The 18,724-nt window shown below is 48.7% G+C and overlaps 1 protein-coding gene across 1 annotated transcript; it reads left to right on the plus strand.

Annotated features, from left to right (window-relative positions):
* The first annotated feature begins 9,106 nt into the window (after positions 1-9,106).
* Positions 9,107-17,593, plus strand: TMEM160 (transmembrane protein 160). Its single transcript, XM_077840245.1, has 3 exons — positions 9,107-9,325; positions 13,337-13,429; positions 16,634-17,593. Exons 1-3 carry the CDS (start codon positions 9,157-9,159, stop codon positions 16,888-16,890), a joined length of 519 nt encoding a protein of 172 aa, XP_077696371.1. The 5' UTR covers positions 9,107-9,156; the 3' UTR covers positions 16,891-17,593.
* Positions 17,594-18,724: the final 1,131 nt, after the last annotated feature.

Here is an 18,724-nt window from a genome sequence, read left to right on the forward strand (position 1 = left end):
TACAGTATAGATTGGACCTCAGCGAATCCCTGAGATCACTCCAGCTCTCTGGGTCTACCCAAATGGCAGATGTTTGAAACTAAACCTACAGCAAAATGAACATGTGCTAAAAAGACCTTGTTTTCCAAAACGGAGAAGACATTCCTGACTGGACTGGATTTGAGAGGTTCTTTTTAAGTTTATGTGCACTTTGACTGGCTGACTCAGACTTCACCATCTCATAGGTTATAGTTTATCTCAAATCTTAGTTTCCAGCTGTGACGTGTTTGGGCCAAAGCTGCAGCTGGAGCTACAGACTGGAGTGGGGCTGCAGTCGCGGTCGGGGCCAGGAGCAGAGTTGGGGGCAGAGCATGGCTGAGCGGCACTCCCTCCCCATGGCCTGTGGGGGCTGGCCTGGGCCTTGCTGCAGCCCACTAGGGGGTCTCACCGCACAGTTTGGGGACCACTGCATTAAATGCTGTGCTATTCTCTCACTAAACTCAACATTTCCAGAAAAGTGTAATTTGAGGCAAGTTTCGTTGCCAAATACTGCTGCCTTGATTATAGTTCTGAGAAAACATTAGAAGTGAAAACAGATGAATAGGTTTCCCAGACCCTCACTATCTCCCCAAATCATGTGCAGCACAGGGATACTAAGTTTAGCACAGGATAAGGAGGACCTCCCTTGTTTGTAGAAATCCCTTATTAAAATACTGGCAAAGCATAAATGGTTCATATAGTTAGTACCATTTCACTAATTGCCTATAACATACTATATCATTTTACTGTTTTGAACGTGATTTAGTGCTGGAGACACAATGTAGAAATGGTTTTTTTGCAAATCTAGTATCTCATGCTGATCTCTTTAGTTAGAGACAAACTAAGACCTTCACTAAACAAGAATGACACACAAACATTGACAAAGGCTGTTGGGTTTTACAAATCTTGACTACAAGAGTTTTTTGTGGGTGTTCATGACAGGTACTGAAAATCTGTAGGCCGGTACTGAACAGCCTCAACTCTCATTTACTTTAATGGGAGTTGAAAACACTTTATACCTCTCACTTTGCATTTTTCCAGAATGCAGCCTGAATTTATGCAGGTAACTAGTCAAATTACTTCCCTTTTAAGTGCCCTACACTGGCTCCTCATCCAATTCTGTATTAATTTTGAAATTTTATTAATTAAGGCCCTTATTTACTTCATCATGGGGTGCGAGGCTTAAGTAAATGTTTGCAAAATGCCTTGAGTATCTCTGATGAAAGGCACTAGAGAAGGGCAAAATAAATTTATATTGGATTGAATTTTTAACACCCTATATCCTTGAAGTGCAAAACGGTAGGACTTTGTCCATGTTACATCTTGCGGTGTCTGAGAAAATCTGGGACCTCTGGTTACCCTCTATACACCACAAATTTAGAACTTACTGCCCATCTGTTCGTATGGCCCCCGGGGTTGCAGGGGGTAATATAAACTAAACAAACACGGGCTGCTCTTGCTTTTAAAATGCTGTGACGTGTCCTGTGCTGGATGCTGTAGAAAGAAATTGTATGGCTGCTGTTGAATATTTGTGTTTGGTCCTTTTAGTCTCTCTCTCTCTGGCTCTCTTTTTTTGTTGTTGTTGCTTAGTTTAGTAAACATACACCAGTTATCTTACAGCCTCAAGGCAGAGATTCTGTGCTTGGTGAAGGATAGCGGTGTTGGGAACACTGGGGCATGGCCACTAGGTAACTCGAGGGGATGGAAGACCACGAGTGTCGATGAAGCCCCCTCGCACTAGGCCCCGGTGTCCTTGCCCCCCCCCCCCCGCCTGGAGGCACTCGCAGCAGCTCTGCGTACTAGGCCCAAGTGTCCTTGGCCCCCCTGCCTGGAGGCACACACAGCAGTTATGCTGAGAATCTGCAACAGTATGTTGCGGAGTCAGACTGCCTGAAACTAAGCAAGGCCAAACAGGGGAGATATGGAAGAACAATGCTGAATAAAGCAGCTTTATGTAGAGTTTAACAAATGATACAGAGAATCAGGGAACTAGCTGGGAACTGGATTGGCTGGCTATATGGATACTTGGGGCAGCTTGCTATTGGATAAGTATGCTGGGAAAAAGGATGTATAAAAGCCTGTGTAACTTCCTGCTCTGTTGTGCAGGATTTGAGATTTTATTCTCCCTGTACCTTTTTGCAGCTGCAAATAAACTTTTCTGCTTCTCCGCCCCGTTGTGATTATTGGGTGCAGCACACCGGGTAACGAGCCAACTCAAGCTGTTGTTCAGCCTCTCGGCACTGGGTGCCGGCAACAGCTTTTGGCGTCCCTGGGTGGGCGACGAGGCTGCAATTTAGCCTTGCCCGGACCCCTCCTGGAGGTCGAGGATTGCGGCGAGAACCGACGCCCAGCGCGCACCGGTGAGTTCATCGGGGGCCTCGGAGGAGACGCGATTTGATCGACCCCAGAGGGCACAACGGTGCAATGCACTCATATAGTGGAGAAGCTGTTGTGGATGGCGGTGAAGAACCGGTCCCTTAGACATGGGGGAGGAGCAGCTGCAGGCCACGGTGAAGAACCGGTCCCTTGGATAAGGTAGGAACCTTTTAAAATCCGGATTGTATACTCTGTTGAAACTTGGGGACGCCCAGAGTTACCCTGTAGGTATGGGACAGGGACAGAGCTCAGAGGTTAGGGCACGGTGTACGCCCCTAGAGTGCATTCTAGCAAACTGGAAGGTATTTGGTGCGGATCCGATGACTAAGAGCCAATTAAAACGATTCTGTACAGTTGACTGGCCTCAATATCAACTAGAGGACCAGGAGTGGTGGCCACCAGGAGGGTCAATTAATTACAACACGATCCTTCAGTTACTCCTGTTCTGTCAGAGAACAAGGAAATGGAATGAACATATGTATGTGCATTTGTTTCTGACTTTATGTACTCGACCAGATATTTTACAGCACTGTAATCTGACTCCGACTGGTTCGGTAGCAGCTAATGTTAGTCCCCAGACCCCAACCCCCACTGTAATGGCAGAGCCGGTGTCCCCTTCGGCCCCCACACTCCCACCGTATAAGGGTAGGATGCCTCGGGTTACAGAGATTGCCCCCTCGGTGGGACTCTATCCTTTGCTTACCGAGACTGTTGTGGCTTGCCCAGGGGCAGACGGACGTCAGGCTACCACTATGCAAGTTTACACCCATGTGCCATTCAATCCAATAGACTTAGCAGCTTTTAAAACACAGGCTGGGGAATTCTCAACGAACGCAAGCAGGTTTATTTCAGTCTTTGAGGGGGTGCCTCAGTAGTCACAAGCCGATTGAGACGACTGTAATATCCTCCTGAGAACCCTGTTGTCTGAGGTGGAGAGGGATCAGGTTACAGCTAAGGCAAGGGGAGCGTCAGCATTCAAGCGAAAAAAAAGAAAGGAATCTATCTGTCAAGTTCCTCTCCAAATAATTGTAAGCGGCTTAGGGCATTTCTGGGTATGGCAGGCTTTTGCAGGATATGGATCCCAGAGTTTGGACTGTGGGCTAAACCCCTGTACGACTGTGTAAAAGGAGCAGATCATGACCCCTTCTATTGGACCCCAGAGGCTGATAGGGCATTTAAAATCCTGAAAAGAAAATTAATGGAAGCCCCAGCTCTGGACCTGCCGGATCTCTCTAAGCCGTTTCAGTTGTATGTATATGAACGAAGGGGGCTGGCCCTAGGAGTGCTTACACAGCTGTTAGGAGCATGGAGACGTCCAGTGGCTTATTTTTCTAAGCAATTGGATCAGGTTGCAAAGGGTTGGCCGGCATGTTTACCGGCGGTCGCAGCTACTGCCCTATTGCTTGAGGAAGCGGAGAAGCTAACATTGGGAGGGGTTATGCAAATCTATACTCCCCACATGGTCCGAGCCTTATTGGATGCAAAGGGAGGGCTTTGGATTGCTCGGTACCAGGCTAAGCTGTTAGAGAACTCTGAAGTCACCTTACAGCCTTGCCCCTCCCTTAACCCAGCCACCCTCTTGCCAGAAACAGAGGAACAGAAACATGACTGTTTAGAGATCATAGATGTCCAGTACTCCAGCTGTCCGGATTTAAAGGATGTACCCCTCCCAAATGCAGATTATGAGTGGTACACTGATGGTAGCAGTACTGTAATAGATGGGCAAAGGAGGGCGGGTTATGCTGTTGTGACCCTCCATGACACTGTGGAAGCTGAAGGTTTGCCTGCTGGGACCTCTGCCCAGCTTGCCGAACGAATAGCCCTGACCCGTGCACTTGAACTGTCAAAAGGAAAGCGGGTCAATATTTTTACTGATTCAAAGTATGCTTTTGGTGTGCTGCATGCTCATGCTGGCCTATGGAAGCAAAGGGGAATGCTGACAGCCCAAGGCTCCCCAGTCAAGTACGGGCCCCAAATCCTCCAGCTCCTAGAAGCCGTACAACTCCCCTCGGAATTGGCGGTGGTACATTGTAAAGCCCATCAAAGGGAGGATCAAGATGTGGCCAGAGGTAACGCTTGGGCAGATAGAGAGGCTAAGCATGCTGCCACCCTGCCATCCCCTCAGACTGAGAACGCCCATATGCATGCCCTTATCCCATCAGTAGGGGAGCTTCCAACCCCTCAGTACTCTGGGGAGGGGAGACAGCTAACTGACAAACTCAGTCTCCGGGAAAAGGAGGGATGGCTCCATTCCCCAGAAGGAAAGGTCCTCTTACCAAAGGGCCCAATCCGGCCAGTGCTTCAGAAACTACATCAAACCACTCATGCTGGCAGGGAAGCACTTATCCAGCTAATGGGAAAATACTTTATCACTTCCGGACTCCGACCCCTGGCTGCCCAGGTACAAGCGGACTGCTTAGTCTGCCAAAAGAATAACCCCCGACCGGGACATCCTGTGCCACCAGCTGCCCTAGAACCCACTCCGGGCCCCGGACAAGTGTGGCAAATAGACTTTACTGAGTTTCCCCGGACCCAAGGGTTCAAATAGCTCCTTGTCATAGTGGATTGGTTCAGCGGACGGCCAGAAGCCTTCCCATGCCGTAACTGCACTGCCAGAACAGTGGCCCTCAAGTTTGTTAAGGAGATCGTTCCTTGCTTTGGACTCCCCCTGTGGATGGAATCTGACAATGGGACACACTTCACGTTAAAAATCATTCAAAGCATCTCACATGCCTTACAGATCCCCTAGAAACTCCATACGCCCTGGAGACCGCAAGCCAGTGGTGTAGTGGAGCGTACCAATCAGACCCTTAAATGGCATCTCTCAAAAGTGTGCCAAGAAGCCTCACTGCAATGGCCTGATGCTTTGCCCCTCGTCCTACTCTGTATCCACGTTCTCCCTAAGGGTAGATTAGGGCTCAGTCCCTTTGAAATTATGTTTGGAAGGGCATGGCCTATGAATGGCACCCTGGTTCTGTCAGGGGAATGGGAGTTGGGTAATGTTTTTTTGTCACAGTATATGTGTTCCCTGTCTGCTGTTCTCTTGTCTCTTCACAGGTATACCAAGGATTCCCAGCCTCTCCCCTTGGACTCTCCCGTTCACTCCTTACAGCCCACTGACTCTGTGCTTGTTCGCACCTGGAAAGACGAGCCTCTCCAGGAAAAGTGGAAAGGACCCTATACCGTCCTGCTGATCTCCCATACAGCGGCAAAGATCGAGGGACACAAGAACTGGATCCATCACTCTCGTCTGAAGGCAGTACCTGCCCCCTCGTCAGCAGGACAGTGGACCATCCAACCTGCTGACTCCTCATCTAGTGACGATCTCGGGCTAAAGCTACTGTTTAAAAGACACAAATAGCAGGCACCTTAATGCTAAAATGGGCCCACCACCCAGGTACTGGAGACCCTGGGTTGGGAAGACTCTGGTAATAATTAATTGGGTAACATTGTTATTCTCTGTATTGGTATTTCCAAACTGTGCATATCGGGAGCATAACTCCTTAGTTTTGCTTGCGCACCATGTTGCTAATTTAACAAACCAGACTGATTGCTGGGTATGTGCTCCAACTCCACTATCCCCCAAAACAGGAATGCCCCTTGACATGCTGCCCTTGATCCTAGCAGAATTAGCCACCACCAAAGAGCAGGAAAGAACAGACTCACCGTTCTGGAACAAGATCTCTTTACAGCAAGCCACCTATCAGGACCAGGAGTATTCAGTTGCAGTACTCACTGAGGGAGTGTTATGTTTTACCTGAAACCAATCTGATCACTATGGGCATCCTGTGGGAAAGAGCTCCTGTGTTATTACACAGTGGGCTGATGGGTATTAAATAAAGACCAACAGGGGAGGCCAACAGTGTGGGTATAATGGTTCCTCCCCTTTTAGGGAAACACTTACAAATAATCTTACCACAAAAAAGGGGTTTGGAAATGTAACTTGCTGTCCAGTTAATATCTCCAATGTAGCAAGCCAATTGTGGGTTTGTAGTGATCCCTATGGCGAGTGTAATTTGAACAGCACAATTAGAAACGCCCCCACTTGTACCCAATCAAAAAAATAAGATGCTCCCATAGAGGCATATAAATTGTTTAAAAAAGCAGCCAAAGCAGCCTTAAATATCCCAGGAATCCCCTTAAGAAACAGTCCTTACTGGGCCCTACAAAGTCACTATTTTGTATGTGGCCGAAAGGCTTACAAGGTGCTGCCAGCCAACTGGACAGGTAGCTGTTATATAGCTCATGGAGTTCCTCATCTTTCCATAACTGCCACACTGCCCAAAGAAAAGATTAAAAATGCCCGAGACACCTCTGTTGAGTCACGAGAAAAGACCCTGCGGCGACTGACTACGGCATTAGAGGGCAATATGAAGAATCCCCTCACAACCGAGAAGCTGGTAGGGTGCTCTGTACTGGGAATAGCACCACTGTTTACTGGGCCAGCCATGGCATGCATAGGCTGCTATACTGTAAGGCTGCAGATGGTACTTAAGAAGGTGGCCTTAAAGTTAAAAAACTCGGTTAGTAATTTAGGGTCAGCAGTAAAAACTTTAAATAAAGAGGTACAGCAGCTCAGGACGTTTTCCCTCCAAAACAGGCTGGCTTTGGACTATCTCTTGGCATCCCAAGGAGGGGTTTGTGCCCTCGTCAGGCCCCGATGTTGTGTATATGTAAATGATAGCAGTTATGAAATCTATAAAAAGGTGGTACAGGCTGAGGCCCATGCCTGAGCCGGAGCACAGGTTGCCTATACTGCCCCAGAAAACGATTGGTTGCAAACCTTGTTTTCAGGCTGGGGTTTGTCGTCTTGGCTTGGTGGTTTATTTAGCCTGCTATTGAAAATTCTCTTTCCTGTATTGCTTGTATTACTGGTATTATGCTGTGCAGTATCATGTGTCAGGGCCCTTTTGCAAAAGTTAATAAGTCATTCTCTTCAGGGCTATCACAAAGTGCTTATGCAAAGTCATATTGTAAAGAAATAAGTAGCCCAAGTGAGAAAACTCAGAGCCAAGGCTGTTGAGTGTTCTCAAAGGGGGGAGTTGTTGGGAACACTGGGGCATGGCCACTAGGTAACTCGAGGGGATGGAAGACCACGAGTGTCGATGAAGCCCCCTTGCACTAGGCCCCGGTGTCCTTGGCCCCCCCTCCTGCCTGGAGGCACTCGCAGCAGCTCTGCGTACTAGGCCCAAGTGTCCTTGGCCCCCCTGCCTGGAGGCACACACAGCAGTTATGCTGAGAATCTGCAACAGTATGTTGCAGAGTCAGACTGCCTGAAACTAAGCAAGGCCAAACAGGGGAGATATGGAAGAACAATGCTGAATAAAGCAGCTTTATGTAGAGTTTAACAAATGATACAGAGAATCAGGGAACTAGCTGGGAACTGGATTGGCTGGCTATATGGATACTTGGGGCAGCTTGCTATTGGATAAGCTATTGCTGGGAAAAAGGATGTATAAAAGCCTGTGTAACTTCCTGCTCTGTTGTGCAGGATTTGAGATTTTATTCTCCCTGTACCTTTTTTCAGCTGCAAATAAACTTTTCTGCTTCTCCACCCCGTTGTGATTATTGGGTGCAGCACACCGGGTCACGAACCAACTCAAGCTGTTGTTCAGCCTCTCGGCACTGGGTGCCGGCAACAGCGGAAACGGGGCCTTTCGCATGCATTAAGGCAACGTTGTCTCTTTTGGCCTGGTCAGTTACACAATATTCAGAACCTTGCAGGGTTGTTTCCCTTAGGATGAGAAATCAATTATATGTACGTTCTCAGGGTAATCTTGTTTATTTGTGTTAAGTAGACAGTGGGGTGGTGAACTGATCTCTTGGCCCCTGAAATGTTTTCATGCTTTTTCATACTGGGAATCACGTCTTAAGACTGAGATCCTCCTGGAAACACCTCGCCTCCCAATTGCGCGCTATCCCTGGTTCCCTCCAACTGCCGCGGAACCTTCGGGGCCCAACATTCCACCCCAGCTCCCTCCCACCCCCGTGCCAGCGTTCCTTCCAACTGCCGCGGAACCTTCGGGGCCCAACATTCCACCCCAGCTCCCTCCCACCCCCGTGCCAGCGTTCCTTCCAACTGCCGCGGAACCTTCGGGGCCCAACATTCCACCCCAGCTCCCTCCCACCCCCGTGCCAGCGTTCCTTCCAACTGCCGCGGAACCTTCGGGGCCCAACATTCCACCCCAGCTCCCTCCCACCCCCGTGACAGCGTTCCTTCCAACTGCCGCAGAACCTTCGGGGCCCAACATTCCACCCCAGCTCCCTCCCACCCCCGTGCCAGCGTTCCTTCCAACTGCCGCGGAACCTTCGGGGCCCAACATTCCACCCCAGCTCCCTCCCACCCCCCTGCCAGCGTTCCTTCCAACTGCCGCGGAACCTTCGGGGCCCAACACTCCACCACAGCTACCTCCCATTCCCGGCATGCAATGCGCCACCCGCGGCGCTGCCAGGCGCGGAGACTACAATTCCCAGCATGCAATTCTCCCCCAGGAAAGCCGGAGTCGTCGATTCCTCCCTCGTGAGGGTGGGGCTGCGAATCCCACGACGGACGGGCTGGGCAACCTATCCTATTGGGCTCCCGTCGGAAGAGGGCGCGGTTATTACGAGTGGCAGGCTCACTGACCTATCCCCTGGGCTCCCGCCCCCCGAGAGGCGGTGCTTCTGTGAGTGACACCCCGGACAGCCTATCCCCGTCGGCACCCCCTTCCCGTCGGGCCTCGGCGGCCTTGGTTGGGCGGCGGGTACCGGGTAGACTCCGCCATGGGCTGGTGGGTGCGGGCGGCCGGGCGCTTCCTGCGGGGCGCGGCCGGGCGCAGGCCCCCCCGGTGCAGCTCGAGCCGGGCCTCTGCCACCCCCCCACCTCCACCGCCCCCCGTCTCGGAGCTGGACAAGGCGGACGCCTGGCTGCTCAGGAAGGCGCATGAGACGGGTCCGTGCGGGGAGGCCCGGCCGGGAGCGGCTGAGGGGCCCGTAGGGAGGGGGCGGGGCCCAGGGTAGGGAGGGGGCGGGGCCCAGGGTGGGGGGAGGGGAGCTGTGTGGAATGGTGGGGAGCGGGAAGGGGCCCATGGTGGGGGGGCAGGGTGGGGAGGAAGGGGGGCTATGGGGAGGGGCGCATGGTGGGGGGGGCAGGGTGGGGAGGAAGGGGGGCTATGGGGAGGGGCCCATGGTGGGGGGGGCAGGGTGGGGAGGAAGGGGGGCTATGGGGAGGGGCCCATGGTGGGGGGGCAGGGTGGGGAGGAAGGGGGGCTATGGGGAGGGGCCCATGGTGGGGGGGGCAGGGTGGAGGGAGGCGGGCTGTGTGGAAGGGGAGGGGGCCCCATGGTGGGGGGAGGGGAGCTGTGTGGAATGGTGGGGAGCGGGAAGGGGCCCATGGTGGGGGGGGCAGGGTGGGGAGGAAGGGGGGCTGTGGGGAGGGGTCCATGGTGGGGGGGCAGGGTGGGGAGGAAGGGGGGCTGTGGGGAGGGGTCCATGGTGGGGGGGCAGGGTGGGGAGGAAGGGGGGCTGTGGGGAGGGGCCCATGATGGGGGGGCAGGGTGGGGAGGAAGGGGGGCTGTGGGGAGGGGCCCATGGTGGGGGGGCAGGGTGGGGAGGAAGGGGGGCTGTGGGGAGGGGCCCATGGTGGGGGGGGCAGGGTGGGGAGGAAGGGGGGCTGTGGGGAGAGGGGCCCGTGGTGGGGAGGGGGAAGCGGGCTCAGGATGAGGAGGAGGAAGGGGAGCTGTGTGGAAGGGACCTATGGTGGGGAGCGGGAAGGGGCCTGTGGAGGAAGGGGGGCAGGGTGGGGGGGAGGGGGAAGGGACCCATGGTGCGGGGGCTGTGAGGAGGGGAGCTGGAGGGGAGGAGTGGCTATGGTTGGGGGTGGGGGCCCGTGGTGGGGGTGCTGTAGGGGAGGTGTGCTCTGGTCGCAGGAGGAGGTCTGTGGCGGTGGGGCTGTTGGGTTGGAAGTGGAGTGTGTGGGGGAGGAAGGGAGGGAGCCTTTAGGGAGGTTGTGGGGGGCTGTAGGGGAGTGGGGCCAGGGTGGGAGATAATGGGGACTGGGCATAAGGGGCTTTGGGGCAGCACAGCATGTGGGGATGGGGGCACGGGAGGGTCCGTGTACTGTGAGGGCAGGGTGGTGGAGGGGATGGCATGGGGTGGTAGCTGGTCCATTTTTGGGTATGATGTGGCCTGAGGCATTGTGGGGGCTGGGCTGCTGCCACCTGAGACACGAAGTGAAGTGCGGTGGGTGACACAGGGAACATTGAGGCTTAAGGCTTGGTGTGGTGTATCGGGGTTCAGTTGGGGATGGTGTAACGTGTGGGGTGGTGAGGATGGGAAAGCACAGAGTTGCAGGTAGTCTGATGACAGGAATGGGGTAGGGAACTCTTGGGAATAGTATGGTGGGAGAGGCACGTAAGGGTTTGTGTGGGGAGATGGTGTATGGCACATTGCAGTGATGGGGTTGTCATAAGGGCTGGAAGGGCATAATGTGGTATTCTGACAAAGCATGTGGGTCAAGGTGGTGCAGCTGTATCTAGATGTGGATGTGCAACTAGGGTTGGTACCGTGTGATGGCATCTTGACACGGTGTCTTCTTTTGGTTAAAGTGAGAGGGTGTCACTGACCAGAGTGGATAAAAATCAATGATTTTTTTTGATTTAAAGCTTTTGGGGGGCTTCTGTATAGATTATTTAGGTTAATCTTTCTATCTACCCAATGGGACTCAGTGCTCAGTCTAGAAGATACCATCAGAGATGCTTAGTTTTGCAGTTCTCAAATTGTGGATTTGTGTCTCCAGAGATAACATACTTGTTAACAGAAAAAATGTTTTAAAATAAATAATATATAGAGGTGAGAAATAACAGACCTCAACCCTATTGTCCCTCTGCAAATTTGTGTTTCCAGTCACTCCCTTACCTCTCTCTAAAAGTGTAAAGTTTCAAAAAGTTCAGTGAATAGAAGATAGTTGTGGGCGGAATAGATCTGGACAAGGAGATAAATGTGAGAAGGGAGGGACAGGCAGTAGAAACGAAAGGGAAACTGTTTGAGCAGCATATTCCAGAAGTCTTGAGGTCTTTCTGAATGTAGCCTTCGTTGATTTGAGATCTGCCATACCATTCTCTCACTAGAAGAGAGAACCAATAATGGCAGCAGGCCATAAAAGAGACCCAATTTGGGAATAAGAACCATTCAAGAAATATGTTTGCTGATGATGCTTTAAAGAAAGTCACACCAGTGAACTGGTGAAAGTCACTTAAGCACTTGGATTCAGAGACTGTTGAAGAGATAATCTCACTTTTAACAGCAGTAGCTTCTTCTGCCGGTGTGGAAAGAATATTTTCTTCCTTTGGACTAATTAATTCCAAATTGAGAAATCGCTTGGGACCTGAAAAAGCAGGAATGCTTGTTTTTCTTTTCCAGATTATGAACAAACAGGAAAATGAAGGTGAAGATGACTGAGTTAGCTGCAGAAGCCAATATTTTAAGTTTGTCATGTTGACCTGGCTGACAGAGTTGATTTAATTTTTAAAAAAAATATTTCATTTAACGATTTTAGTTAAAAACAATTTTAACAAAAACAAACCTGATTTTAAAAAATTTGAATGTTTAACTAAATTCAAAAATTCATATGCTTGTTTTGTTAAAATATATGTTTGCTGTTGAAGAAAAAAAATCCAGAATACATAACGTTGTTTTAGTTAAATAAAACAATTTAAATGTGCGTCTGGTGATGTTCTCCTCCTAATACAGCATGGCAAGAAAATCCTCCAAATATTAATGATTAACCTGTTGAATTGGAGATATTTATGAAGTCACTGGGAGGTGAACTATCTGCTTCAGTTACCTTTGGTAAATGAAATAACCAAACAATCATTCATTTTCTGAGATAGCTGTAAAACTAATCTGAAAAGTTTTCAGAATAAATCACTTAAAACTGTAGAGTGTGTACCTTTTAAAAATGAAACCTACATCTATCTTTGAGTTGTGAAGAATATGTATTAAGGTCTTAAGAACCAACAAGAACACACTTTTATATCTTCATACAGTGTCACTTCACCTTCCCACTAAAATGCACAACTTGGGACAGGAAGTGAGAGAGAATCCCTTATCCACTACAGGGGAACTAAAGGAGCATAATGTAATTATCCCAGTTGGGCTGCTCCTCCTGATGCATGTGGAATGCAGCTCAGGAATTCTAATTGGTACAGGTAGCCAGGACGCTGGTTCTATGTTTTATCTAAAAAATAGCACATCCCGTCGCACCATGTTGAGCCATCTACCTCAGTAATGAGACAAAGAGGAGGGCACTCATCATTCTGTCACCATTATTCTAGTGTACAGTTTCCCCTTAATCATGCTGTGGCATTTTGATCAGTACTGATTTGAAAGAAAGAGCCACCCCCTTACTGAATCATTGGTGCGTCCCACAGCGCATGGGCTTGGAAACTTCACACCTGAGTGCTGTCCATACTAAACCCTGCTTAAACATTGCAACCCAAGATGATGCAGCTACCTGTTAACTTGATAGGGTGATAGACTGAAAAGGGAAAGTGGGTTTTGATGGGATGAAGCCAGAACTAGAGACCCAAGGGAGATTTTAACCTGTGTTAAAGATGAGCAGTAATCACGGTTGCCCTTCTCACCTAGGTCTGGTAGATTGTCTTTTAAAGATCTCTCTCTGGAGTTTCCTATGGGTGTGACAGAGGTTTGAGACACTACAGGATCATGTGGAGCTTGGATGCTGTGGAGTCCTGCTGTTGCTTGTGTTCCCATGTTCCAATATAAAAGGGATGAACATGCTATAGACAAAATCCCAAGGCTGTGAGAGTTAATCTTTTAAAGAATCTGCTTCCCAGACATAATGGTACCTCATATCCTCTCTACCACAACAGGTAGCAGTAAAAACAAAATAACAAATGGCTGAAGAGGAGGAAACACTCCCTTTCTCCTGTTCTCTACTCAGGTTTCCTGTCCTGGTTTCGCAATGGCTTGCTGGCGACCGGCGTTGGAGTAATTTCTTATGTCCAGAGCGACATGGGACGAGAGGCAGCTTATGGTAAGTAACACACGCTATAGATGAGCAAAGGGGAGATTTGAACTGGACGCTGCACCAATGAAAAGTTTTATTGTCACCAGGTGAGTTAACTGACCACTGAAATGTTGATTTTTGTAACTAAGGTCAGTTCACTTATGCCCTATCAAACAATTGCTAAGCCCAGAGGTGGCCACATGTCAATTATGGGTGAAGCAATCCAGTCCAGTGTGTACAGAATTAGTAGATTTTATAAGACACTTTGAACCACATGGCTATAGCAGCTGTTTTCTATACCTGTAAGATCAGGGAAGGTTTATGACCTGTGGTGTGCAGGAGGTTAGACGACCAGTGGTCCCTTCTGGCCTTAGAATCTATTAATCATTTTTTATAAAGCTCCTACAAATGTATTGTCTGTATAGATCTTTAGCCAATAGACTATAATGGCTTATATGATAGTCTATACAAAGAAGTTAATAGGCATCTTGAAATTGCCCTAGTGCAATTTACATGCTAGATCATGATGGCTCCAGCACTGTAGTAATGGTCTGTAAAAGGCCTCTGAATAGTGATGATAGAATGCATACAGGTCTACGCTGGGGGGGCAGAGGGGGGGAATCGATCGAAGATACGCAACTTCAGCTACGAGAATAGTGTAGCTGAAGTTGACATATCTTAAATCAACTTAGAATCACTTACTTTGCGTCCTTGCGGCGTGGGATTGACGGCCGCCGCTCCCCCGTTGACTCTGCTTCCGCCTCTCGCCATGGTGAAGTTCCAGAGTTGATGGCAGAGTGATCAGGGATCGATCTATCACATCTACACTAGATGCGATAGATCAATCATTACCCGCCGATCCAGCGGGTAGTATAGACATGGCCTCAGAGTCATGCATGGATCCAATGTCCAGCTTAGCCCATGAATCCCTGAGGAATGACTTTGAACAATTTACTTAACCCCGATATCACTTAATTTCTGAGTCTGTACAATGGTGAGAATACGCCCATTGTAATGCATTTTGAGAGAGCCATTGAAAAGATGTGGTAGGTATGGATCATACATATAGGCTGCAACTGCTGTGAGTTACTGAGATTGAACTCTTGGGTTATTGAATTTCTGTGTGTGTTTAACTCTGTGCTCCAGGAAAGCTGTTATGAAATGAGGAAGGCACTAGCAGATATGCTAAAATGGCAGCAAACTGACCTTTATTTCCTAGAAAGAAGTGAACTGTAATGTGTATAAATGTGCGGGACCTTAGACCTTAGAAAAGGAGATGTAGCTGCCCCCAGATGAGCTTTAGAGGGTGATGTAAAATATGGGGGGTGGGGGAAGATAAATGTGTAATACAGATGTCTGTAGTAGGGTGACTGTGTGAAAGTAACTTCATTGTTCCTGTTGGGCTAGAATCTTGAAGTCTGGTGCACTCATTGGAGGAAAAAATACCAGATTTGATCTTTATATCAGAGGTCATCAATCTACCCATTTACAGAAATGGTGTTTCTCTTGTGAGGCAGTTATATTGCACACAAGGCCTATCATTTGGAGAAATTAAAGTCACTAGTTTTTATGGGACTTCTGCCACAGATTTGTCAGAGGCATGTGACTGCGTGACAAGATGCAGTGTTGATAGCCATGTGTGCTAGAAGGGTGGGGCTGCTGTCTGTGTAAAACATACACATTAGGATTACAACAAAAACTAGTGATGACCTTTTGACTCAAAGCCCTTTGTCAATGACATGGTGACCTTACCTAGCACTGTGATTCGAGGATCCCAAAGCATGGTACAAGCTCAGAACTACCTACTCTGTATGGCAGGTGTTATCTCTGTCAGGCCTCTTGAGATCCGTTCTTGGTTCTGCTGTAGACTTGCTGAATGAGATCTTGGATAGGTCACTTCCCCTCTCTTTGGCTGCTTGCCCATCTTCAAAATGGGAATAATAAAGTCTCCTCCCCTGAGGATTGAGAGACCTAATATGTGTTTTCATAAAGCACTTGAGATCCTTTTTAAAGGTGCTATACAACTTCAAAGTATTTGTGCTGGTCCTCTAATCTCGTCTTGCTTCATTTGTTCATTGATGCCACATGCTAGTATTTAGCCTCCTAATTCCCTATGAAGAAAGTAATGTGATGACTTAAATAGCTGACTGGGACATAGATGAATCAGCTAGGAGGAGGACTCTCGCTGCTTTCTTCTGCACACAGACTACAGGGGAGGGAGAGGAAATGCAAGAGAAATACATGACAGTTGTAAAGAATTTTGGTTGAGTATGGTTATTTTAAAGCTCACCACAGTGTGGTGCAGTGGTTCTTCAAAACCTGAAGAAAGAAGAATTGTCTTTGTAAGTTGACGCACATGTTATGACGAGTTGTGGGTTTATGGTTGAGCTGTGTCCAGCTGAAGAGTTCTTGACCTTTAAGACAGGAAGTTCAGGCCAACTTTTATCTCTCGTTCTGTTTTTAAAAATTGTCTTGGTCTGTTTGATTACAATGAAAGCCATTTGGGATTTTGATTTCTTGCAGTGTTTGCAACTCAATTGCAGCCTGGGGCTAACACAGAGGAACTCTGTGGCAGAGTTGGGAAGAAAACCCATGAATCCTGGGGCCCAGTCATGTGCTTTAACCATCCTTCCTACCTCCCAAGAAACAACTCTTAAGAACAACGTGTACAAGGTTGTTTTCCTTAAACCCTAACTCAAAGTGGAGAAATCATAGGGAAGACTTTTTGGCATCACCTGCCCTGGCAGAATTGTTGCCTGCAGTGTTCTAGCACATCTTGCTTGACTTGTGTGGATGCGGATTTATTAAGACAACCCCCTTGGGAGACTGGAACAATTTTATAACACAGTCAATCTATGTCTACGCTAGTCAGGGAAACCCTGCCAGCAGCGGTCAGGCACAATGCCTGTCGTAACTAGTATGGCCCTGATTCCATTATAAAGAGGGAGACTGGCCTAGAAGTTAGGGCACTAGGCTAGGACTTGGGAGACATGAGTTAAATTCCCTGTTCTGCCACAGACTTCCTATATGACCTTGGCCAAGTCACTTATTCTCTGTGTTCCTTACCCCATCGTACAAGTGGGGATCTTAGCACTTCCCTACTTTCCAGGGGTGTTAGGAGAATAAATACATTAAAGACTGTGAGCTGCTCAGATATTTCCCATAGATGGCTGGTTTACCAAGCTCTGCTCCAGATGCATAGATGGATTTCATTCTCTGTTTCTACTCTAGGTTTCTTCATTCTCGGCGGGATTTGCGTCTCTTATGGCAGCGCCTCCTACCTTGTCAGCCTCTTCCTCCTCCGCCGCACCATGATGCTTGCTTTCTCCGCGGCCCTGCTGAACGGCACAGTGGTCACAACGGTGGCGCTGTTCTGGCTGTGTGCCATCTCCCTCTACATTGGTCGCCTTGAGGTTGAGATCATACAGGAGGACAGTAGTGATGAATGCCAGAACACAAAAAAGGATGATGGGAAGTCGGATGAGTGAAGACCAAGGTCCTGGGGAATTTTGCTGCTTTCATGATGGTCATTTAGAATGTTCTCCAGCACGCTCTGTGGACCGAGTTTTAATGCAATAGATACAGCGCCCACAGGCTGTCCTGCTCACCGTGTCCAAGGGCACGAAGGAAGGGCAGCTTTATTTTAAATAAGACGCTGCGTTGGCTGCTTTATATTTATTTAACATTTTCCAGATTGGCAGTGGGAATTAGCATTAGAAAAATTGGATCATCGAACGGAAATATGGCTGCAGGAAACCCTGCTGTGGTAGTAAAAGAATTGGTGGGACGGCTTCCCAGATGGGAGCTTGCGTTGCTGTCAAAATGGATCTCTGATGCTTTTAAAGAGCTGGCTGTCCACTGAGATCCTGTGCTCCCGTCTCCCACAGACATCCCATGCCTGTTCTGCCAGGTATGCAGAAGCTGAAAATTTTAAGCCAAATTCAGCTGATGTTCCCTAGAAATGTTGAATTGCAACAGTATCCCATGGAGCTCGATCCTGCTGCCCCGTCTTATGTTGTAAAGTTAGCATATCACACTGAGGTTATTCACTGCGCCTCTTGAGCAGCTCGATCCTGCTGCCCCAGCTACATTGTGAAGTTAGCATATCACATTGAGGTTACTCACTGTGCCTCTTGAGCCCATTTTACATCCAGATCAGTTAATGTTTGTATTAAAAACATCAAAACAAAACTGCTCTCTTCCTGTGTCTGAATGAAATGTACACTCTGGGATTACTCTGCTTTCTCACTCTCCCAATATCCACTTGCAGAAAGGGCCTGGTTACGTTGTTATGCAGGTTAAATTTCCATTCATTTCCAGGAGTTTTGTTTCCATAAAGGCTTCAGGATCAGGCCCTCATGTGTTGCCCTTTCTCTGCTATTGCCTTGAGAGATGAACAGTTGTAGGGGTTTTTTTGTTTTGTTTTGTTTTTTTTTCTGTTGAACTCCACAAGCACCTACCTGGGAACCATAAGACTGGGAGTTAGGACCATACAGTTCCGCTCCTACCCTTGCTACTGCTTTGCTCAGGTCACTTACTGCTCTTTGCCTCAGTTTAGTTATCTCTAAAATGGAATATAATTGCCTACTTCTTGGGTATAAGGTTTGTAGAGCATATTTGAGATCCTCCAGTGGGAGGAGTTAAGGATCGGCAAAGTGTTTATTTTTGATCTGTAAAATGGTTTACTTAGTACAGTTTAGATACTGCCCTTTTGACGTCTGGCAAGTTGTCATGGTGACTCATGGTGTTTGAAAGTTTGGCAGGGCCCTGGAGAAGGCCCTGTTTGCAGCCCTCCACACACAATGGGTACATGTGGGTGGAAATGACTGTGGATAGCTAGAAATAAGGCCACCTATCAGTGTGAGTAAAGGGAGGGAAATAGGATGCAGCCACAATTGGGTGAGGTTTCTAATTGGTTGCATCTGTTCCCCTCCCCCAGACATTGTTACTTTCATTTCTTCTAACAGTTTGTTTTCACTGGTCTGAATAATCGTTTGCCACGTTGTTCATTTGAAACATCAGGATGTTGTGACCTGGAGGCTTGATCCATCCTGCAAGGCAGGAAACAAAATCAAGGGCCTGGATCCTTGACAGTGGAGAATACACTTTGTACTGTGGGCTGCCTGTGTGTCAGATGTAACTTTTACCAGCATTCAGAGTTATGCTGGCTGTCCGCAACTTCCAAGTGCTGATGTGCTAGCAAAACATCAGATTGGGAAATCCTGGCCATGCCTTCTGCACCAACGGGGTGGGGTGTGGTGTAGGAACCTCTGTGCCAGTTATGCCCTGTTGGATGTGTCTCTGCTGGGAGGCTCTCCAAGG

The sequence above is a fragment of the Eretmochelys imbricata genome, chromosome 23 (genome assembly GCF_965152235.1).
Source record: "Eretmochelys imbricata isolate rEreImb1 chromosome 23, rEreImb1.hap1, whole genome shotgun sequence".
In the NCBI taxonomy this organism is placed as follows: Eukaryota; Metazoa; Chordata; order Testudines; family Cheloniidae; genus Eretmochelys; species Eretmochelys imbricata.